Source organism: Pseudorca crassidens, chromosome 1 (assembly GCF_039906515.1).
Source record: "Pseudorca crassidens isolate mPseCra1 chromosome 1, mPseCra1.hap1, whole genome shotgun sequence".
Classification (NCBI taxonomy): Eukaryota; Metazoa; Chordata; class Mammalia; order Artiodactyla; family Delphinidae; genus Pseudorca; species Pseudorca crassidens.
In genome coordinates this window covers 28,810,384-28,833,940 of record NC_090296.1, presented here as the reverse complement: position 1 = coordinate 28,833,940, position 23,557 = coordinate 28,810,384, and the positions used below count along the sequence as shown (strand labels likewise).

Sequence of the window (23,557 nt, the reverse complement as noted above, 5' to 3'; positions counted from 1 at the left end):
CTCATCAAGAAGACACTGCTTTTCAAACTTTATAAGTTAATCTTCCATGGGTAAAAATTGTTAAACTCCCCAATACAGGTATATTTGTTTATATTTATACTAATATATTATGTGTATTGTAAAACACAAAAATAGAAATTGAAAAGAATGAGAGAAACTATAAAAACACATGGAAATTCTGCTGAGGACCATCTTGTACACTCCCTGGGCAGACACAGGCCCCTCCTGAGTTCCCTGGTACGGTAGGTGATTCTATGGGATGGATCCTGGCAATAGATAACAGTGGCTGACATCACCATTTCTTATAACAACCAAAGCATGACACAGAAAATGCATTTCAGCGACAGCAGTTCTAGAGGGACCAAAATAATGTTGTCCAAATGAGTACATCTCTGATTGGCTGGTTTGATCTAGTAATAGATATTTTATTTATTACATATATAAAACTAATATATAACTTAATTATATATATATTATATATGTATAACTAATATCAATTGAGCCTTTTCTGTATGACAGTCATTGTACTAGATGCTTTACTCATGCTCCCCATTTAATCCTTATTGCAATCCTTTGAAGTAATTATCAGTATAATCACCATTTTACAGATGAGGAAACTGAGGCTCAGAGAGGTTAACTGGTTCATGGAGTAGAGCTGGGGTTTAGACTCATGTTTATTAGATTCTGAAGCCAACGTTCTTAATCACCTTCTGTACTCCACAGAAAATTTGAATATAGATGGTTTTAAACAGTAGTTTCCCCCTTTTACAAATCCTTTTTATTTACCAAAAGAATGCATTCTTGTGGTAAAAAATGCAAACAAAACTGAAGTGTGCAAAGTAAAAAGGCCACCTTTTCCCACAAACAAGCTCACCAGGTTTCCCCTGTTAGTCTACTCTTTCTAAAGTCTTCTAGACTTCTTTCTACTCACTGAACATGTGTATATACATATCAGTTTTTCAAAAGTAGGATCATAGCATATATTTTACTTTGAACTCTCTCTTTAACGTGGCTATCTTTCCAGGGTGGTTCATGCAGATCTGTTCACATATTAGGAGCAGATAACACAATTGACTACTTACCCCTCTCTTCTTAAAATATTCTCTCTGGGTTTTTCTTTCTGCCTTTTTTTTTTTTTTTTTTTTTTTTGGAACTTTGCAAATACTGTTTACTTCACTGAAACCTGGAGATGGGGAAAAGGTATGTGAAAGTCTGGGACACCAAGCCTAGGAGTGCATATTGACAAGGGCGACATACAGGGACAGGGTGCTGAGGGCCAGCAGTGCCGTCCAGCTGCCAGGGAACAGAGGTGGACGAACATCTCCATGACAAAGGCCGTGTAGATGCTAAGGAACATCAGTAGAAGGACTGCTGGCTGGAAAGTGTGGTACAGGTCATAGCATGTGATCATCTACACCTGGGTTGATGTGACGACGTAATGGACCAGACAGATGTTGGAGTCAATGCTCATCTGGATGTATTTCCAGTCAAACTCAGTGCCTGAGCTCCAACCCAGAGGGGGATGTAGCAGGACATAATGAACTTGGCGGTGGCCCAGCCCAGGGTAGCAACGATGATCTTGTATTCCCCCTTGCCGGCATTCTGGGACATGACAAGGTTTAGGCCTATCAGGTCTGCCACAACCACGCTGGCCTTCATGAGCTCCCCAATGAAGTCATAGATGCCGCCTTCCCAGCTGGGAAAGAAAGTGGCCAGGAACAGCATCTTGCACAGCTGCACGAACAGATAGGTGACCCCGGCCCGGACGCACTTCCAGAAGGCGCTGTACTCGGACAGCCTGCTGCACTTGTAGGTGATGAAGTAGGGGAGAAGAAGGCCAGGGCGAAGCAGTCCCCAAAGGGGAATAGTGTCATGGCGTCTGCTGCCCAGCCTGCCGGAGCGCACCTCTCTGCCTCGGAGGCCTGGCGCCTGAGCCTGGGCCTGGCGCCCACCTTCCTTCTGCCTCTTTTTTCTTTTCCTCTGGGTGACTCTGAAGTTTAGTCCTTTTTCTTTCTCCCTTCTTTTCCTTCTTCTTCTATTCCCTTGCCTCTAGAGCTTATCCATCTATATGCTAACAACTCCCAGACTTACTTCACTCTTTACCTGGAACACTGCAATTCTCTCTATTTTCAATTTGCTTTGTTGTTACTTTTAAGCCTATTGGAGGATATATATTTGCATTTGCTTATACGTACAAAAAGAAAGTCTGGAAGGAAGTTAATGAAAGGGGTTACCTGTGTGTGGTGGTGGGGAGTGGAGGGAATTGGGAATAAACTAACCAAGATCAAAGGCACCAGGCTGGAGATTACGAACAGAGTAATTGGGAGAACTTGGGTTTGGCCTGTGGTCTTGTCTCTCCTTTATGGATGAAATAGAGGTGACAGAAGAAATGTAATGAACTTGGTGGGGAGAGGACCACAAGGCCTTAAAACCTGGTCTGAGGCCTAGCTGTTCCAGTGGGGTACCTGTGCCTGGGACAGGGGAGGGGTAAATTATCCACAAGCCTTCTTCCCTGTCCAGGTGAATTCCCCAAGGGCACCTGCAAAGGCCCTGTAAATAAAGCCGGTGGCAATCTAATGACATAGCCCACCCTTTGCAAGCTCTCCTCCTGGCTAAGGATAGGGCGGCCTGCCCTCCGCCTAAATGGGAATGCTGCATGTGGTAAGTTTCCTTCCCCTTCGCTTCCATAAAGTGATCCTCCCATTAAACAAAAATAGATATTCAACCTTCCTATTATAAAACTTATCAAACACATCAGAACTGAGAGAATGGCGTAATGAACCACCTTGAATGAATGGTAAAATGAACCCCTGATTCAATAATTATTGACATTTTGCCATATATGCTTTACCGTTTTCTTCCTCCCTTCCTTTCTTTCTCTTCCTTTTTTTAAAAATCAGGTAACAAAAGATCAGTGTTTAATGGCAAACAGTCGGGGGAGGGGCACTTTTTCTTCTTCTTTTCCTCTGATTTTTTTTTTTTTTTTTCTTTTCGCAGTACGCGGGCCTCTCACTGTTGTGGCCTCTCCCGTTGCGGAGCACAGGCTCTGGACACACAGGCTCAGCGGCCATGGCTCACGGGCCTAGCCGTTCCGCGGCACGTGGGATCTTCCCGGACCGGGGTACGAACCTGTGTCCCCTGCATCGGCAGGCGGACTCTCAACCACTGCACCACCAGGGAAGCCCTTTTCCTCTGATTTTTAAAGAGCAAATACGTAAAGTCCTACCATTTCAACCCTAAATTCTTACAAACATATCTGAAAATTTAGGACCTTTTCTTACTATTATCACCTCTAACAAATTTAACATTAATTCCTTAGAATATTATTAATTCCTTAGAATACGCTAATACCCAGTCTATATTCAAATTTACCACAAAATTAAATGACTTTAAAGCCATAAAGAATACCAGATCGGAGTTGCAAATGAAACCAGAGAAGCTAGCATCAGCCCAGCAGCCCCTCAGCACAGGTCTCTGAGAAGTGTCAGTGTCCAGGAGTGAGGGGCATTCCTTGGGAAAAGCAAGTAATAGTAGCTTTTATTGAGCACTTACTGTGGACCCCCCTGTGCTATGGCTTCTGACTGGAAGAGATGACATTAGCTCTCTGTGTGTCTTCATAGTACTGAACATAATGCCTACATAGAGTAGACACTCAACTAATTGAGATGTGAATTGATCATCATACCTCCCTGGTGTTAAGTGTTTCTTTGCAGCGAAGGAGTGACTTCACTGTTTAATTCAATCATTCGAATAAAGTGGATATTATTATCCCTATTTTAAAGAGGAGGAAACTGAGGGTCAGGCTTGTCTAAGTTCCCTAAACTAGAAAGTAGAGGAGCTGAGCTTCAACTCAGGTTAGTCTGACTCAGAGTCTGAGTGGTCATCTGTCTTGGTAATCGCCAAGGGACTCTGATAGGGGTAGTAAAGGCCTGAGTTCGGGGTAGAGTCCTGGGCAAAGAGAGGGTAAAAGGGCACGGGGGGTGGGGGGGGAGGGCGGGGAAGACGAGAAAGGAACAAAGAAAGGAAGCCAGGAGATTATGATGTCATGGAATTAAAACTAGCAGCCATTGGATAAAGAGCCATGGTATACAGTGAACACAGGTATTTGTTCTGCTGTGGAATGAATGAGAAACTTTTGAACCTCAACCCTCAAACTCCTGAGTCAGGTCCATGGACATCATTATGTACTCAGAGCTAGCCCAGGATCTGGCCCATACTAGGAGCTCAAATATCTGTTGAATGAATGACAGTGCATGAGTGAATGTGTGAGTAAATGAATAACTGAATAAATGATGGACTAATATGTAAATTATTTAATAAGGCATTGCGTGGCTGCATTAATTGAATGACAAATGGATGAATTCTTTAAATATCTATAGAAGGAGAATGAAGTGGGAAGACAACTAAATCTAACAGCAGCATCATGTCCAGAGCATTTTATCATGAGACCTGTGCTAAGAACTTCATAAGTAGTTTTTCATTTAATTCTCAGAGCAAACTCTCCGGTACTATTATCATTCTTTAAGTGAGGAATTAGGTCTGGAGATGTGAGAAAACTTGTTCAAGGGCACATAGGCACAGAGCTGGAATTTTAATCCTGCCATTACTCTCCAAAGCTCAGGCTTTTCACTAGACAGTCAGTGTTCAATCAATATTACTTCACTCAATACCGGACTTGTTTTTTGTAGCTGATCCAAATACAGGTGAACCACCACTTATACAACCCCTGGAAAGCTGTAAATTTAAACACAGTTAATTACTTATCTCAGCTCATTATGTAAAGGAAGCTGTCCTATTGTATGCCCCTTTATAAGTGAAGGATTACCCGGAACTCATCTGCTTCCTAAATCTGAATTTTGTTCAAAGCAAGGTATATATTAACTAAAGATATCTACTTGTAGGAATTGGTTTAATTATTGCTGGGAATATGGGATTTTTGGTGTTTGGACAGCTTATGACGAGGCCCTTAATTTTGTGATACCTCATCTTAATGGTTTAAATAAAGGTAGATTAAAATGTACCAAATCCAGAATCCATTAAAGACAAGATATGTTCAATATATGTAAAAATAAGCAGATTTCTTCATGATAAAAAAAACCACCGTAAGCCAAGTCCAATTATAAACCACAAACTCAGAAAAAAATATTTCTAGTTCCTGTCGTAGACCAAGGGCTGTCTTCATATAAAACTCTCTTTAATCAATAAGAAAAGGTCTATAACCAAATGGCAAAATGGGGCAAAGGATATTCACAGGAAAGGAAATATAAATGGCTCTTAAATGGATGAAAAATGCTCTTTTACTCATAATGAAAATTGTAAATTAAAACCACACTGAGAGACTAAGTTTCACCTATTAGATTGGCAAAGATAAAAGAAAAAATGTGGTGACACACTATGCTGGCTTAGGGGTAGGAAAACTACACTCATACTTTGTTTTGGGGGGAATAAACTGGTACAACTTCTACGAAGAGAAACTTGGCAAAATCTATCTAAATTACTATATGCATACACTTTGAAGGTATAGTTACACCTACACATGTGCAAAATTATGTATGTGCAAGGTTACCAATTGTAGCATGGTTTAAGAGCAAAAGAAGGAAATGACCTTAAGGTTCATCAATAGCAGACTGGATAGGGACTTCCCTGGTGGTGCAGTGGTTAGGAGTCTGCCTGCCAATGGAGGAGACGTGGGTTCGATCCCTGGTCCGGGAAGATCCCACATGCCGCAGAGCAAATAAGCCCTTGCGCCACAACTACTGAGCCTGTGCTCTAGAGCCTGCGAGCCACAACTACTGAAGCCTGTGTGCCTAGAGCCCATGCTCCACAACAAGAGAAGACACCGCAATGAGAAGCCCACCCACGCACTGCTACAAAGAGTAGCCCGATCGCCACAACTAGAGAAAGCCCACGTGCAGCAACGAAGACCCAATGCAACCAAAAATAAATAAACATATTTTAAAAAAGCAAGGTACATAAAAGTAGTATATTACATTTATGCTTTAAAGAAAGGACAAAAGTGCTCTCTGAGAGATTTGCTTCTTTATACATAACAGATCTCTGGCATGATACCTTAGAAACGATGTTGGTTGCTTTTTTTCCCCTTAATACATCTTTATTGGAGTATAATTGCTTCACGATACTGTGTTAGTTTCTGTTGCACAACATAGCGAATCAGACATACACATGTCCCCATATCCCTTCCATCTTTTTAAAATTTATTTATTTTATTTATTTATTTTTGGCTGCATTGGGTCTTCATTGCTGTGTGTGGGCTTTCTCTAGTCACTGAGAGCGGAGGCTACTCTTCGTTGCGGTGCACAGGCTTCTCATTGCGGTGCCTTCTCTTGTTGCAGAGCATGGGCTCTAGAGTGCAGGCTCAGTAGTTGTAGCAAATGGGCTCAGTAGTTGTGGTGTACGGTGTTAGTTGCTCTGCAGCATGTGGGCTCTTCCAGGACCAGGGCTTGAACCCATGTCCCCTGTATTGGCAGGAGGAGTCTTAACCACTGTGCCACCAGGGAAGCCCTCCCCTCCCTTTTGAGCCTCCCTCCCACCCTCCCTATCCCACCTCTCTAGGTCATCGCAAAGCACTGAGCTGATCTCCCTGTGCTATGCTTCTGCTTCCCACCAGCCAACTACTTTACATTCGGTAGTGTATATACATCGATGCTACTCTCACTTTGCCCCAGCTTTGCCCTCCCACCCCATGTCATCACGTCCATTCTCTATGTCTACCTCTTTTTTCCTGCCCTGCAACTAGGTTCATCAGTATCTTCTTTTTTTTTTTAAGATTCCATATATATGCGTTAGCATATGGTATTTGTTTTTCTCTTTCTGACTTACTTCACTCTGTATGACAGACTCTAGGTCCATCCACCTCACTACAAATAATAACTCAATTTCGTTTCTTTTTATGGCTGAGTAATATTGCATTGTATATATGTGCCACATCTTCTTTATCCATTCATCTGTTGATGGACATTTAGGTTGGTTCCATGTCCTGGCTATTGTAAATAGTGCTGCAATGAACATTGTGGTGCATGTCTCTTTTTGAATTATGATATTGGTTGCTTCTGAAAAGAGAAACTGTAGAAAGGGAACAGGGCTGAAATTTGAATCTTTAATACTTTAGTAAATTCCTGAACCAATATTTACAAGCATTTTGAATACTATACAGTGGTACTGTGGTCCCTCCCTACTTCAGCCCCCCCAACCCCATCCTAAGACCCCCAGTGGATGCCTGAAACCGTGGAGAGTACCGAACCCTATATATACTATGCTTTTCCCTATACTAACTAGTTGGGTAGCATCTACAGCGTGGATAGGCCGATGGGAGGGATGATTCACTCACATCCCAGGTGGGACAGAGCCGGGGGATGAGAGATTTCATCACACTACTCAGAACAGCGAGCAATTTAAAACTCATGAATGTTTGCTTCTGGAATTTTTCATTTAATATTTTTCCACTGCAGTTGACCACAGGTAACTGAAACCAAGGAAAGCAAAACTGCAGATAAGGAAGGACTACTGTATTATTATTTAGATATCATTTATGTATAGAATACATAGGCACATATATGATATATATTAGTCAAAAGTAAAGTATTTAACACAGAATAAAAATATGCACAGAGAGACTAGAAAAATATACATGTGTATATGCACAGAAAAAGCTGAAAATATACAGAAAAAGAACTGGGCAGTAGTTTTAGGTCTCATAATGAGGAGAATGGGTTTGGGACTAAAAGGGAGGACTGGCTTAATTTACTCTATTTTTTACTCTGTACCGTTTGGGTCTTTTGTAAAGACAAAGTTTAACTTGTGTAGTCTAAGAAAAGAAACTAGATTAGAAAGAAATGTACCAAGATGTTCACAATAGCTGTCTTTAGATAATGAGATTACAGGTGATTTTTCCTGCTTACTACTTTACTTTTAAAATTCTCCCAATTATTCATTTTCCCAATTAGTCTATAAATAAGACTCTTACTTTGGTAGTGGGAGCGCCAACAAACCTTTTTATCACTAGGGTTTCTTTTTAAAAAATACTTTAAAAGATTCTATTAGCCTTTTAAAGAATTTTAAATTATCTTCATTGCCTTTATTAAATGATAGCAAGTAATACAGACTCCTTATAAAATGTCAAAAGACACAGAAAGCTATGTGGAAAGAAAAAGTTATCTCGTAATTCCATCTCCTACAAAATCACCACTATTGTCTGAAACTGTTAAAATACTGCATTTATATTAAGAACTTAAAAATAATTTCAGATTCACTGGAGAGCCTGAGAACTGGAATATACTTGCTTTGGGCCAAGCAGTCCTAAATGCTTACGTTTATCTTATTGAATCCACCCAACAACTCTGGGGGTAAACGAACTCCCTGGCGTAAATGTTAGGCCCCAGTAACCACTAAATCAGGGCTCTGAGGTTTAAACAATTTGCCTAAAGCCATACTCTAGTATGGGGCAGGGTTGGCATTCAAATCCAAGTCCAGGAGGCGCCTAAACCACTGCCTCAGGCGACTGCCATCATGGTGGGTGGGGCTGGTGTGCTTAAGATGCAGGGACTGGACTTGAGTTCACTTCTGGTGGCCCCCTCATCCAGCTTTCCTGAGGATGGATGTTTGATAAACGAGTTTTGACTTAGGTGATAAGTGTAGGGTTCATGATCGTCAGAGGAGAAGATGATTAGTGGAGCTGGGGCATAACCACACTGGGGGCAGTTTACAGTGGTAGCGAGGGGTAAGGCGATAAAGAGGAGAGGTGGGTGGAACTGAAGCCCGGGAGAAGCTGTTAGCCCCAGCACTCCAAAGGGTTAAGGCTGGGCAGGAAAGCCCCTGGGGGGAGCTACCACCAAAGGCTGCAATCTGGCAGCCCTCACCTCCCCCACCAGCGGGGAACTGGACGGGCGGATAGGACTAGTTCCTCCGGGATTATCTGAGGCCTCTGGGCTGAGGTGAGCTGCTGGGAGGGACGGAAGCCCCAGGTACCACATGTCCTTACCTTCCTGCTGGGCTCAGAAAACCAGGTGTCCTGGGATAGGTGCCCTGGTCCCAGACAGAAGCATCTTTGGCCCAGGCACACTTTGGGAGTGAGAGGTGTTGAGCCTCAAGCCTGGGGGATGCTCAGAGAAAGGTGGGGATGGAGGCCTTTCTGGAAGGGAAGGGGGCCTGCACCAAGGTGGGGGCAGTGAGTTCTCCAGCCTCCCTGTCTTTTGGGGGCCAGGGATGGGGGAGCTGCCTCAGGAAGAGATGCATCTTGGGGGTTCAGAGAGCCCCAAGTCCTCTAACCAATCCCCCAAGGCTAGTTTCCCGGCTCCAGCTTCGCTCTCGCCCCCCCTCCCCCTCTTAGCCTTGCCACAGACTTTCCTTAGGTCTTTCTATCTAAACCTCCTCCCCTCCCTTTCCCCTCCCCCCAAATTCTTTGGAAATCTTTCGACTTTCTTTCAAGTTTTCCCTGGGCAGTTTGGGGTCCGTTTCAGAGCTAGGTCAGGGCGCTTTAACACCCACAGCTGGGTAGAGTGGACGAGACAATAGCTGCTATCACTTTACCATTGGAAGTGACCCCCGAATTTGCACTTCTTTCATCTTGGGACCAGAGCACTTGAGGGTGGGCGATTTCCTGGGGGGAGTGGCTTAAGCCGCTTCTCCAACGGCCAGTTGGCTGTAGACGGTCCATGCTCAATGGTCCACCACAGATATGAAACCAGTTCTGGAGTGAGAGTGGCGCTCAGCTGGGGACACTGCCCACAGGGTGACTTAAATGTCCCAAGCTGGAAGGTGGAGAGAGAAGCGGACGCCCCCTGGGCTCTGGGCCACCCTCGAGGTCAGTAAACTAGGAAGTTTCCTCAAAATTAGGAAGGGTGGGTGCCTCGAGCAGTTTGGAGACCCCAGGGGAACGAGGGGGTGGCCTTGGGACACTAAAGGGCTCAAGGGTCATAGAGTGACTCTGAAGATTGTGTGTGTGTGTGTGTGTGTGTGTGTGTGTGTGTGTGTGTGTGTGGAGAGGGGACGCATTGTTTCAAGTTCTCCTTCTCCCCACCCCCACCTCCAGCCTCTTCCCCATCCCCACCCCCCCCCCGCTCGCCCGCCTATCTCCCCTCCCCACCCTACACAATGGTCTGGCCTTAGCCCCTCCCCAGCCTCCCGGTGTTTCCCCAGTTGGGTCCCTTGTCTCAGATACCCCCAGCCAGCCAGCTCTCTCCCCAACTATCCAGGGCCTCCTGGCGGCTCGCTCCGCTTCCCCTCGTGGGCCTCGCTGCCCATTCTCCTTCCCTTCCAGGCGCGTGGTCCCCTAGAGCTACTCAGCTTGGGAACTACCGAGGCATGATTGACTGGGTGGCCTCAGGCCCACCCTGGTGCCCCCAGACCCTCCTGCTGCCCTTGGTTGGTGGGAGGTTCCTTGGGAAGTCACAGCCAAGGGACTTGCCTGCCACCAGCCAGGACCTGTGGCCGCCCACGCCCCGCGAGGCCTCCTGGCCACCGGGGAAGAAGCCAAGATGGCTGGCGCTCCCTGGAGCCAGGGGCGCAGCCTGGGCAGCTGGGCCGGCCAGAGAGGTGTGGAGCCAGGCCGGGTGAGATGCCAGCCATGCCTCCGCGGCCTTAGGCAGTCTTACTGAGGGCTGAGGCCAGTGTGGCCCTCCCTCACGCTTGTAGGGCCTGGCTGGCTATCGAGACTGCAGGGCCTGCTTTATGAGGGATGGGGAGAACACGGGGTCCTTGGTGAGCGAATGCAGAGCCCAGGATGAGCCTGGCAGGGAGGGTGTTTGTTCTAGAGGCCAGAGACCTACCAACACTGTCAGCAGATGCTTTGGCCCTTTCTTCCCTTGCCCTGCCCAGAGCGCTGGCTCACCCCTTTTAAAATGCAAGGGACAGAGGCCAGAGCTCGGCTCCGAGACCCCATCTGCTTGAAATCAGGAGACTGGGGGAGGAGGAAGTGGGACTTGGTGAAGGTGAGGCTTTGAATTGCCTGCAGAATTGCCCGTGTCCATTCATTCCTTCCTGGGCTCCAGAGCCCTTCTTAGGTGCCAAGATGCTGGCTGGATGCTGTCCTATTTCCTCCCTTCCAACCTCAAGCCGGGGAGCCTGTGTCGCCTTGAGGGGCCCTTCCTCCTCGGTTTCATGTTTTATCAGGTCCCTTGTAAGAGTGGTGGGGCCAGGGGAGCCCAGCTGGGCAAGACCCCTAGATTAGCTCTCACTTTCTGCACCTTATTCCACGAATGCACCTGGTAATTGTCAGATCTGCTTTGCACTGCGTTTCCAGGGAGCCATCACCAGAAAGACTGTTGCACCTGAACCCCATCAACCAATTGTCTACTTAAGTATGATTAGCTTCCCCGAACGGCCTCTGGCCTTTCCCCGCTGCCCCATTCTCTCCTGGTCCAGACCCACCTGAGTTGACGCGAGGTGCAGAGCCTCTCCAGGGAGCTACTTTTTCTCAGCAAGCTTTTGAGGAAAAAAGAAGTAGGGTATTACCTACTCACATCTCCTCTTACCTCTTTGGGGAAGAGGAAGGAATGAGTTAGGGTGGGGTGGGGTGGGGTGGGACTGGGATGGGAAGAGTAGGTAGGGTGGGACAGGGAAGGGGAGGGAGGAGGGTGGGGTTTGTGCAGGAAGACGTGTGGTCTATCTGGACGTGTTGGCAGGTATCTGGATACTACAGCGGGAATTCAGGCAAGTCAACTTTACCTTTCTGGACCTCAATTTCCTTATCTGTAAAATGGCCAGCTTTGTCTCGAAGCCTCAAGAATCCATGTGTTTCTGCAGCCTTTGGATAATGAGCATTTTGGGCCCTGTATTTCCCTGTATGGTGGAATCGCAGGGGTTAGGAGGGGAGCTCTGGAGTCAGATTGCTTAGGTTTTGTAGTTTTAATAGCTTGTGGTCTTGGGAATGTTATTTAACCCCCAAGCCTCCATTTCTCTATGTGTGAACTAGAAGTAGCTATCCTAGTGAAGGTGCAGGTGTGATGGAGTTGTAATGTAGAAGGAAAGTGAGAACCACATATAAATATTACGTCTGAAAAGCCTGAAGTCCAAACGCTCACCCAATGCAAAGCCCACAGAAACCTGTAATCGTTTAAGGGAACATTGTGCCCTCCTCCTGGTGTGGAAGGGCAGGAAGAATCACCCACACAATTTAAATTAATTATCCCCTCTTATTTTTTTTTTTGAGATTTTGGTTGAATTACCTAAATGTACATAGTAAACAGTAGGTGAATGGTGGTTATTTTCATAATTTTGTTTGCGGAGTATCTAGCGGAGCAGAGCTCTCATTTATATGCGTCTGTATAGCAGCGTTTACAAGTGACATGCAAGAAAAACAAAACCCCTAGCATCTTTGTTGTCTGCCAGAATGAAAAAGCTCTTCTGTGTTTACAGTTTGCTCCTCAGAGCTCAATTTTTTTATCGCATATGGAAGTGCTCTCGGTGAAGTTTATCTCCTGAGTCCAAAAAACTAAGTTTTTAAAAAAGTAAATATGCAGTATATAAAAGATGAACAGATTAAAAGCCCAATTCCAGGGTCAGATAATGTGGGACAAATAGAAATCCGGTGAGAGGTTAGACCAGGTTTGTCACAATAAACACATTAAAAAAAAAACTACAAGCAAGAAATTTTTATCCAAAGGTGATTCTGATAACCAGTTTTTAAAAAGCTTTCTTTTTTATGGTTACCAAGTAAAATTCTGGTGGTAAGCCTTTGGTTCTTTAAAAACTTTTTTTCAACTTTACTGAACCATAATTTACACCCAAATGCATCCCTTGTAAGTGCGCAAAACACTTTCCTTTTAGGTGTGCAGTTTGATGAGTTGACAAGTGTGTACACCCAAACACAATTTTTAAACCTAAGGCTAATCTAAAGGAATCTATTAAAATCTGAGAACAAAGATCTGAGAAAGGGTAATGGTCTCCTTTTTAATTTAAAAACAGTGTCCACAAAGGAATATTACTCTGCTTTGCAACACAACACGGAAAACCTACCAGTAATTAGGATGATTAGTTTGAATTGAAAGGTGGCTGGCATTTTAAACTGGAGCAGATGAATCACAGGCCCTAAAGAGCATCTGGTTTCAACTACTGGCAGCACCACTTATGAGGCCTGGGGCAAACTGGGCAAATGAGCCTAAATTTGATTGTCTCAGTTTTTTCACCTGTAAATTGGGGATATTGGTAGTACCCATCTTAAAGTTTCCGCTGCCAGGATTGGGAAAGTGCATGGCAAATAGTAAACCTTAGTTATTAGATCTATGTCAGCACAGTGGCTAGGCTGCTGCTACCTCTTTGAAAAGACTAACTTTATCCCAGGGCAGCAGTTCTCAAACGTTTTGGTCTCAGGACACGTGTATGCTCTTAAAAATTGAAGACCCTGAAGAGCTTTTGTTTATATAGGTTACATCTGTCAACATGTTACATTCAAAATTAAAATTTAGACATTTAGAAAAGATTTCTTTATTAAAAAATAACAAACCTGTTACATAGTAACAAATAATAGTTTTTATGAAAAATAACTTTTCCAGAACAAAAAAAATTTAGTGAGAACAGTGCATCTTTTAAATTTTTCAAATCTCTAATATCTGGTTATCAGAAGATAAGTAGATTCTTATCTGTCTCTATGTTCAATCTGTTGTGATACATTATTTTGGTAGAAGTACATGAAGAAAATCCAACTTCATCCGGACACATAAATGGACAGAGGAAGAGTATTTTTGTTTTTCCTTTGGCTTTGCCACCACGGGGCTTGCGGGATCTTAGTTCCCCAACCAGGGATCGATCCTGGGCCACGGCAGTGAAAGTGTGAAGTTCTAACCACTGGACTGCCAGAGAATTCCCAGAGGAAGTGTATTTTGGTAGCATTTTCAGTGGATATTCTTTGACAACTACACCGCAACTCGACAGGTGGTAGTTCCTCAAAGCTTAGTTATAATGCAGAATCTGAAATAATATCCAGGAACTTTTGCACCGTATTATATTAAAAATCCGTTGCTTTCTTTTATACTTTGAATGGATCTTTTCCCCGTGCCACCCCATTGGTTATTTGGGAAATACAGTTCATTGAGTGATGCAAATCTTCAAATGTTGAACATTCCATTATATAGTATAAAAAGTTACATGTCTTAGTGTCACCACTGGTCCCATCAGAAAAATCTTTAAGTATTGGGATGCTGTCAAGCTCACTGTAGTGGATACAAGTTTTCCAAAATTCTAATTTTCAAATGAAAGCTCAGAAATTTTCACTGGCCATAAATAGTAGTAGTTTTCCTTGAAGTGACAGCCTCACCTTATTCATTTTTGAGAAAATGTCTGTCAAATATATCCAAGTCTAAATGACTAATGCCACTCAATTTTTCTTTCAAGTAAAAGTGGTATTCCATGAAAAAGCGGCTAGTTCATCATGCAACCCAATTGTCACTCATTCATTATGCACCAGTGTGCAGCAGAAATCCTCTATGAGCACTCCCCATTTTGTCATTCCCAACATTGAAGTCATGTACTTAAGGGTTATGATTTTAAAAAATAATGATCTTTGTTGCTGTATCAAGGACATTTTGGAGTGATACTAGCTTTCTTTTTCCCAACTGTGGCTGCATCATGGGGTAGAACACAGTGATTTCTAGTTTAATTCATGCTGAGGTACTAGCTGTACTCCAATGTTAACACGATGAAAAAGGCAAATCACATCTTAGTGTTGTTATCTTAGTATTATTATGAAAACAGTTTAACTTGCAGCCCCTCAGAAAGTCTCAGAGAACCCCAAGGGTCCATGACCGTACTTTTTTTTTTTTTTGACTGCGCCGCGTCTTCGTTGCTGCGCGCGGGCTTTCTCTTGTGGTGAGTGGGGGCTACTCTTCATTGCGGTGCCGGCTTCTCATTGCGGTGGCTTCTCTTGTTGCGGAGCACGGGCTCTAGGCACACGGGCTCAGTAGTTGTGGCTCGCGGGCTCTAGAGCGCAGGCTCAGTAGCTGTGGCGCACGGGCTTAGTTGCTCCGCGGCATGTGAAATATTCCAGGACCAGGGCTCGAACCCGTGTCCCCTGCATTGGCAGGCGGATTCTTAACCACTGCGCCACCAGGGAAGCCCCCATGGACCATACTTTGAGAATCACTGTTTTAGGAAAAAGGAGACCAATTTAGGCTATGTGTGATTGTCTGTCTTTAACAGGTGTAGAGGTACAGCTTTTATACCTGCACTATATAATATGTATAGTACTAGATAATACTCTAATATATAATAGCTAATGCTTCTTTAGTACTTTACTATGTGCCAGGCACTTTTCTAAGGATGAATATATATATAAATATGTGTATGTGTGTATACACTTACATACACTTAGATGTCTCCGTCCTTTACTTTCATTGTCTCATTTATATCCGCAACAGTCCTATAAGGTAGATACTTTTATTATTGTCCCCATTTTAACAGAAAAGGAACCAGAAACACAGAGAGGTTGAGTGACTTGCTCAAGCTAATATCAGAACCAGGATTCAAAGCCATTCTCTAAGGCCAAGCTCTTCCTTTGTACCACTGAGTAATTAAACAAACCCCAGGAGGCACGTAGCCATTACCTGCTATGGGGGGATGGGAATAGATAGATCTTGAAGGAGAAGGCAGAGGAGTGGATAAGGCACCGTTGCTGGGTATCATCTGGGTGCCTTGGCTGACCTCTGCCCTCTCTCCTTTGCCCTGGTAGGATGACATCCCGGGAGCAGCTGGTGCAGCAGGTGCTGCAGGAGCTGCAGGAGGCAGTGGAGTCCGAGGGCCTGGAGGGTCTCGTTGGTGCTGCTCTGGAGGCCAAGCAGGTCCTGTCTTCCTTCGCTCTCCCCACCGGCCGGGAGGGAGGCCCTGGCCCCCAGGTGCTGGAGGTGGACTCGGTGGCCCTGAGCCTGTACCCAGAGGATGCTCCCCGGAACATGTTGCCGCTGGTGTGCAAGGGCGAGGGCAGCCTGCTGTTCGAGGCGGCCAGCATGCTGCTGTGGGGCAACGCGGGCCTCAGCCTGGAGCTGCGGGCCCGCACGGTGGTGGAGATGCTGCTGCACCGGCACTACTACCTCCAGGGCATGATTGACTCCAAGGTGATGCTGCAGGCCGTGCGCTATTCCCTGTGCTCTGAGGAGTCCCCGGAGATGACCAGCCTGCCGTCCACCACACTAGAGGCCATCTTTGATGCGGACGTCAAGGCCACCTGCTTTCCTAGCAGCTTCTCCAACGTGTGGCACTTGTACGCCCTCGCCTCCGTCCTTCAGCGCAACATCTACTCCATCTACCCCTTGCGCAACCTCAAGATCCGGCCATACTTTAACCGTGTCATCCGGCCCCGCCGCTGCGACCACATGCCCGCCACGCTGCACATCATGTGGGCCGGCCAGCCCCTCACCAGCCAGCTCTTCCGCCACCAGTACTTTGCCCCCGTGGTGGGGCTGGAGGAGGTGGAGGCTGAAAGTACCAGCCCCGGCCTGGCCCCGACTCCCACTGCCCTGGCCCCGCTGCCCCCGCTTGCCAAGACCCTGGAGCTGCTCAACCGGGAACCTGGCCTCAGCTACTCCCACCTCGGTGAGCGCTACAGCATCACCAAGAGCACCTTCTACCGCTGGCGGCGGCAGTCCCAGGAGCACCGGCAGAAGGTGGCCACCCGCTTCTCGGCCAAGTACTTCCTGCAGGACAGCTTCCACCGCGGGGGTGTCGTGCCGCTGCAGCAGTTCCTCCAGAGGTTCCCCGAGATCTCCCGCTCCACCTATTATGCCTGGAAGCACGAGCTCTTGGGCTCTGGCGCCTGCCGGGCCCTGGGCCCCAAGGAGGAGCTGGCCATGGAGGAGCTGGAGAAGCTGCCGGAGCAGCAGGTTGCCAAGGGGCTGGGGTGCTCCTCGTCGGCCATGTCAAGCCCTGGAGTGGTCTTAATGCAGCGGGCCAAGTTGTACCTGGAGCACTGCATCTCCCTGAATACGCTGGTACCCTATCGGTGCTTCAAACGCAGGTTCCCCGGCATCTCCCGGTCCACCTACTACAATTGGCGCCGAAAGGCTCTCCGAAGAAACCCCAGCTTCAAGCCTGCACCAGCCCTCTTGGTAGCCGGGGCTTCCCAGCCAGCATCTGTTGGGGAAGAGGCCTTGCTCCCTTGGAAGGGTGAGGCAGGAGAAGGGGCAGGGAAAGCAACGGGTGGGGGGTCACCTGCCCCCCGGGAGTTCCTACCCCTGAGGATGCCCCTGTCCCGTTGGCAGAGGCGCCTGCGCAGGGCAGCCCGCAAGCAGGTGCTCAGTGGGCACCTCCCTTTCTGTCGCTTCCGCCTCCGCTACCCGAGCCTGTCTCCCTCCACCTTTTGGGTCTGGAAGAGTCTTGCCCGGGGCTGTCCCAGAAGTCCGTCCAAGCTCCAGATACAGGCCCCCAGCTTGGGCAAAGGGGGCATGAAGGAAGCGGAGGAGAAACGGGAGAAAGAAGCTGGTAGGAATGTGACAGCTGCCATGGCCCCACCTGCAGGGACCCTGCAGATGGCGGCTTCTCCAGGAGAGGATCCAGGGAAGGCCCTGGGAGGGCCTTCCAGAGAGGGGGCCCTGCAAGAGGGGGCCACGGCCCAGGGCCGGCCCCCCAGTGGGTCCCTGTCCAGCCACCCTGTGGTGGCAGCAGCGGCGGGTGGCAGGGACGGCCAGGTGCTGGTGATGGACGTGCTTGCCACCACGAAGTTCAAGGCCCAGGCCAAGCTGTTCCTGCAGAGGCGCTTCCAGTCCAAGAGCTTCCCCTCCTACAAGGAGTTCAGCGCCCTCTTCCCCCTCACCGCCCGCTCTACCTACTACATGTGGAAGCGTGCCCTCTACGACGGCCTCACCCTGGTGGATGGCTGACGGGGAGGTATGAAAGGGGCTGGGAGGAAGGAGGACCACTTTGGAGAAGGTCAGAGACCTGAGTTGCACCCCCCTGGCTTGGCCAGGATCCCTTTTGCTCTCACAGCATCGACCCTGAATCCAAGGGCAGCTTCGTGTTGTTTCCCAGCTCCAGGGCAGAGAGAGCCAGAGATCAGCCATCTTGGCCCCCTGCAGAGAGCTACAGGACCAGAGATATTCTCTTCAGTTGTTTACCATTCTTATTTTTATTATTGTGTCTTGGTTTTAGTCTTTTGATTCAAGTGCGTTGGCTGGGCCCCCTTGCTGGTGTTGGAAGCTGTATGTATGTGGGGACCCGAAGCGGGGTTGGTTAGCCAAAGCTGCTTTCAGCTTTTCCCTGGGACAAAAGGAGTATTGTAGCATGGCCGTCTGTCCCATTGGGTAGAATATATGTCTTCAGTTCCTTTTGGGGGTTGGCACACCCCCTTACTCAAAGATGTTTCCCAGAGGAACATTAAGAGATCAGATGTGGAGCAGGTCATGGCTTCTGCCTGGTGGCCCTAAGGGAGAGGGTGCCAGGCTCAGTGTGAGCAGAAGCAGGGATGTAGAGAAAGAACCAAGTTGGCCTCTAGGGGAGCACTGAAGGCTGGCCTGTCCGTTGTGAGGCGTGTGGTGAAGGACTTGGGGAGAGGGCCTTGGGTCTCTACTTGCTGGTGCTTGGGGCATCTGCTGTGGACCCCACAGTCCTTGGCCAGCCCGGCTGGCCCTTGGGGACCCCAGTTTTTCTGTTGAGCTCCTCCTCAGAGCCTGTGCCCCATCTCCAGTGAGAGACCACACAGTGGCCACGCAGGCAAGAGACTGAATTTGCATTGTCCAAGAGTGAAGTTGGAAAACCAAAGAAATAAAGTGATGTGGTGCTCACAGCCCTTGGTCTCTGGTATTTGTTTTGTCCCACGTGACTGCCCATTCCCACGTTCCCTTTTGGTTTAAGGAGCAGAGAGTGACCATTTCTCTCCCTTGATGTTCCCATGTCCAGGACTTGGAGGATGGAGGGGATTACTCTGGGGTTTCTGCTTAGAACTGGTTATTGACCTTGGGTGTTCTTCCCTCTGGGGGCAGGGCTATGGCTGCCTGGAGAGATACTTCCCAACAATGGGAGAAAACTGGCCAACTCAGTGTGCTCAGAGGTCAGGCCAGCGTGAGGGTCAAAGTCTGTGTCAGGCTTCTATTCGGTCCTTGTGATGCACCCCGGCAGGCTAGGCCCAGCCGCAGGTAAGGAAACTGAGCTTCAGTGTGGTTCACTCACACGCCCCCTCCAGCAGGACTGAGTATTAAGGCCAGGCCTTTGCTTGTTGGGATGCCACATCCTTGGGGAAGACGTTCCCTTAGGCCCTTTCTCCCCGTGTCTAGGTATTCTGCAGTAGCTGTCATCCTCATGGTCTTGGGGAGTCATTCTTGGTTCTGCTGTTTTTTGACCCCACATCCAATCCATCAGCGAGTCCTGTTGACTCTGACTTTAAAGTATGCCCAGAATCCTCCCCTTCACGCTGCTGCCACCACCATCTCTCCTGGCCCACATCTCAGGTTCTACCTGCCTCCTCCTTCCACTCTTGTCCCACACAATCCACTCTCGAGGCGCAGCCAGAGAGATCTTTAAGTGAAATCTGATTCTGTCACTTTCCTGTCTGAAAGGTGTCAGTGGCTTCCCTTCACTCTTAGAATTCCATGCACTGCCGTACAAAGTCCTTCATAAACTGGCCCCTGACTATCTTTCCTGCCTCTGGTCCCTCTGTTGCCTTTACCCACCACATCCAGCTACATTGGCTGCCTCTGATCTTGAATGTGCTAGGCTTGCTCTCCCTTTAAGAGCCTTCGCATCTGTTCCTTTGGCCTAGAGTGCTTTTCCCTGTTACCTTCACAGGGCAGGCTCCTTAACCTTCAGATATGAGTCACTGCCGCACATCCCTTCTACATTCTCTACATGGTGCCTATTCCCATGTGTTTTTGTTGTTTATTTGCTTATTTGCGTATGTCCCCCCCCCCACCTCCTTAGGGCATAAACTCCATGAAAAGCAGGGCTCTTCCCTGACTGGCTCACACCACTGTATTCCCAGCAGGTAGATTAGTTTCTGACACACAGTTGGTGCTACAATTTGTTGAAAGAAGGAATGAATGAAACGGGGCCACTGTGATGTCCTGCTGTTATTCTTTGACATTTGTTTTTTTTAAATCAAACCTAATCCTAACTATTTCTCATTGTCCATATTTCTCCATCCCTGCAGCTACCACCTCATGTAGGCCAGCAGCTGCTCTCATCTCTGATACTTGAATGGTTTCCAAATTGACTCTGCCTCCACTCAAACTATTCCAGCCCCCCCGACAAAGTCCAGAATGATCTCACTGAAACCTAAATCTGACTTGTTACTAGATTTCCCATTACCCTTAGCGCAAAATCCAAATGCTAATGAGGCCCCCCAGCTTGATCCCTACCAACCTCTAGGCTTATTTTTCCCCACTGACCCCTCATGCTGTAGCCCTCACCCAGACTGACCTTGCCTCCTACCTGCTTTTCCAGGAATCGTGCAGCATTGTTATGGCATTGTCTCTGCCTGTCTTTCTCTGTGGGGTCTCCACTGAACCCCCAGCGCCGATGTAGTCGCTTGGTAGTCCCTTAACGTTTAGTGAAGAGATTGGACAAGTGATGTTCCTGCCTGGCCTGCGATGGCTACCTACAGCCAGCAGGTGGCACTCTGGTGCAGCAGGAGACAAAGTCTGGGTTCCCAGTAGGAAACTATCACGTTGTTCCCAACCACAGCCTACCACCCTTACTGCCTCAGCTCTCAGAGGGTGGCAGCATCTTCCGTCCTGTGAAATGCCCTGGTTGGAGCTCAGATTCTCCTGTTTGCTCCCTTCCTGCACTGTCAGAACCAGAGCAGATCTGATACCTGGAGCAGTGTCTCACAATGGGGTCTAAAAACCACCTGGATCTCAGTCCCTGGGGGAGCTTGTTAGGAGTGTGGACTCCAGGGCTCCACCTGGACTTACTGATTTAGACATTGGAGAAGCAGTATATGCACAGGAGCGAGGTAGTCTACCTTGCTGTGCCTCACTTTCTCTATAAATGGGATTGTAGTAACGCCTATAGTATAGTATGTTGCACGTAGTAATGCTCGGTGAGGATTTACTATTGGTAACAATGATGTCCAGCCTGAGAACCCCTGGGAATATAATTCCTGTTTTCTAGGAGGAAGCTAATGCCTAAGGAGATTCTTGCTCAAGGTTACTCTCTAGATGATTAAAAACACTCCTGTCCCAAGATGTAAAGTTCCTTTTGTCAGAGGCCAGCACTGAGCCCAAATCCACAGGGGGATACTTTAGCTTCTGTTGGAAAAGAATTAAGAAAAATGATATGTCAATATTTATTGATTTGGAAAAGGTTTTATAAGTATGGTTATATTATTCTTCTGCAGAAAGCTGTCTCCTTTATAACCTTCTTAGAAAGGCAGAAATACCTAAGCAGTGACCATATTTGCTAAGAATACTTCATGCTGATTTTGAAGTTGACATTTGTTGAAATTATTTGTATTTTTTTGTGCCACTTTCTATCTCAGATGCAAATGTGGAAAGAAATTCCAGTGAAGTGAACAATGTTTGAATAAAGAGAGAAAACAGAATATGTGAGGTTAGCTTCTCACATTTGGTACTGTTGTAAGGTGACAACGGGTTCTAAAATTTTGAATATAAAAGCTTCACCCTAAAGAAACAATCAGGTGAAACATGAATAATTAAAAGAAATTCAGTATCCATCTGTTTATCGCCTGGGGCGGGGATCCTCTATTTTGGTGGAGATCATCTTGTCTACCTTGATGCATGGGTTTGCTCCTCAAATATTTCTGAAGTCCAGCACTCAGACCCTTGGGTGACTCTTGGGCCCTGAGCATCACCTCACATCTCACCTGCCTCTCCTGGCTGTTCCACCCTTATCTCAGTCTCACCAACCACCAATCTGGGCTCACCCCCCAACACCCACCAACCTGCTCTTCTCTCAGTGTTTTTTTTTTTTTTTTTACCATGGTTGCTGCCAGAGTCAGGTTATCAGACGAACTGGCCAGAAAGCTGGGTGTCATCCTAGAATTTTCTCTCCTCCACATCTCCATTGCAGAAGGACCGTAGGAACACTGCAGGCTTCCAGCGTTTCCGCATTGCCGGATTATCACAAGGAAGAGAATTTGATTGGTCCAGGCCATTCTCATCCTTTCATCTGAGCACAGCTCTCATGCCAGGTTGCATCTCAAGTCTGGTCCAATCGTCTGTGGCTGAGGTGCTGGATCAAGCCTTGCTCACCAAAGGGGTCTGGCAGATGTAATAGGCTCCTAGCCAGCAACCCATGATAGGCTGAGCCTGTGCTGTAAGGTGAGGATACAGAACCATCTGACCTCAGCTCGTGTCCTCGTAAAGGCCTTGGTTTACTGGCAGTTGAGATCTGATTCAATACGACAGAGGCTTTCATATGGAATGCAGTGGGGTCACAAGGAAGCATATGCCGGCTTTGGCATCTCATAGCTCATCCGGACCCCCTCCCAACTTGTAGCTTCCTAGGGCCACCTCTTCTCTGAGAAATGTAGGCTGCCTGGGGGTCTCGGAATGCCTCAATTGCTCCTCAAATGACTCTGGATGCTGGTTGTAAAAACTCACCCCAGTTTGGTGGCTGTCATGGGAGGATGGGAACTGAGGGACAGGCGTCCTGACATAAGGCAGTTGTTAAGGTGGGGCTGGAAGGCCCAGGGGGTGTGGGCGAGGGGAACCTGCTCTGGCCCTGGGTGCTGTCTGCTCATCTCACTGGTCTGACTTCCAGCAGGAAGGTTCTAGTATGATTTCCCCTCCCCAACTGAGGATGCCAGTAGGTTGTCACTAGCAGGTTCCTAAATATTGCCGTTACTGGTTTATCTCACGGAAGGGGAGGAGGAAGCTTTCAGGGAGATGAGAAGCAGCAGAAAGTAGGTTTAACGGTATAAAAAAAATTTTCCATGGAAAATGACTTTGAAAATAGCATGAAATCTGCTTAACTCTAGCGGCTCTGCCAGGCAGAGAGAGCTGGAGGGGGACCTAGATCGGAGGGCAGCCAGGAAGAGATGGGGCAGACAGCTGCTCACGGATGGCCCTCCACTTGCGGAAACCGCAGGGATGGTGGAGGGCGAAAGGCCGCAGGTGATCCTCCCCATGCCTCACCTGGGCTAGACTGCAGCTCCCAGGATGCAGGCTGGTGGGAGGCCAGCAACAGGGAGGAGGGAAAGCACAGGCTGTGGGGAGTCAAGGAGGTATTTGGGGAGCACCTGAGCGCCTTTGCGTTCTGCCTGTCCCCAGCCGAGTCCGGCTCAGAAGGGTCAGTGCAGTTTTATGGCTCATACGTGTTGACAGTCAGCCAAGCTCAGTTTCTAGACCCCTTGACTTTGGGCAGAGTTCTCTGTTGTCATTTAAGATGGAATTAGGGGACAGCGAGGGGGTATAGCTAGGCTGCATTGCAGTACCCAGGACAGGGGCTGGTGACTGTGGAGTCCTTCGCTCCTCAGACCTCACCTTCGTGGGGACAGGAGGGAGGCTGGTATCTTTGGGATATTCAGTACTTAAAAAAAAAATTAATTAATTTTTGGCTGCGTCGGGTCCTCGCTGCTGCGTGCAGGCTTTCTCTAGTTACGGCGAGCAGGGGCTACCCTTCGTTGTGGTGCGCGGGCTTCTCATTTTGGTGGCTTCTCGTT

The 23,557-nt window shown here is 47.6% G+C and overlaps 1 protein-coding gene and 1 pseudogene across 1 annotated transcript; one reads left to right on the top strand and one right to left on the bottom strand.

Moving 5' to 3' along the window:
- Positions 1-1,154: 1,154 nt before the first annotated feature.
- Positions 1,155-1,874, bottom strand: LOC137225118 (BOS complex subunit TMEM147-like; annotated as a pseudogene).
- Positions 1,875-15,680: 13,806 nt separating this feature from the next.
- VRTN (vertebrae development associated) lies at positions 15,681-17,822 on the top strand. Its single transcript, XM_067738581.1, has one exon. The coding sequence runs from the start codon at positions 15,681-15,683 to the stop codon at positions 17,820-17,822; it is 2,142 nt and encodes a 713-aa protein (XP_067594682.1).
- Positions 17,823-23,557: the final 5,735 nt, after the last annotated feature.

Bases quoted from the DNA above. Each gene is read 5' to 3' on its own strand.
- VRTN (XM_067738581.1), top strand. From the start codon at position 15,681: ATGACATCCCGGGAGCAGCTGGTGCAGCAGGTGCTGCAGGAGCTGCAG.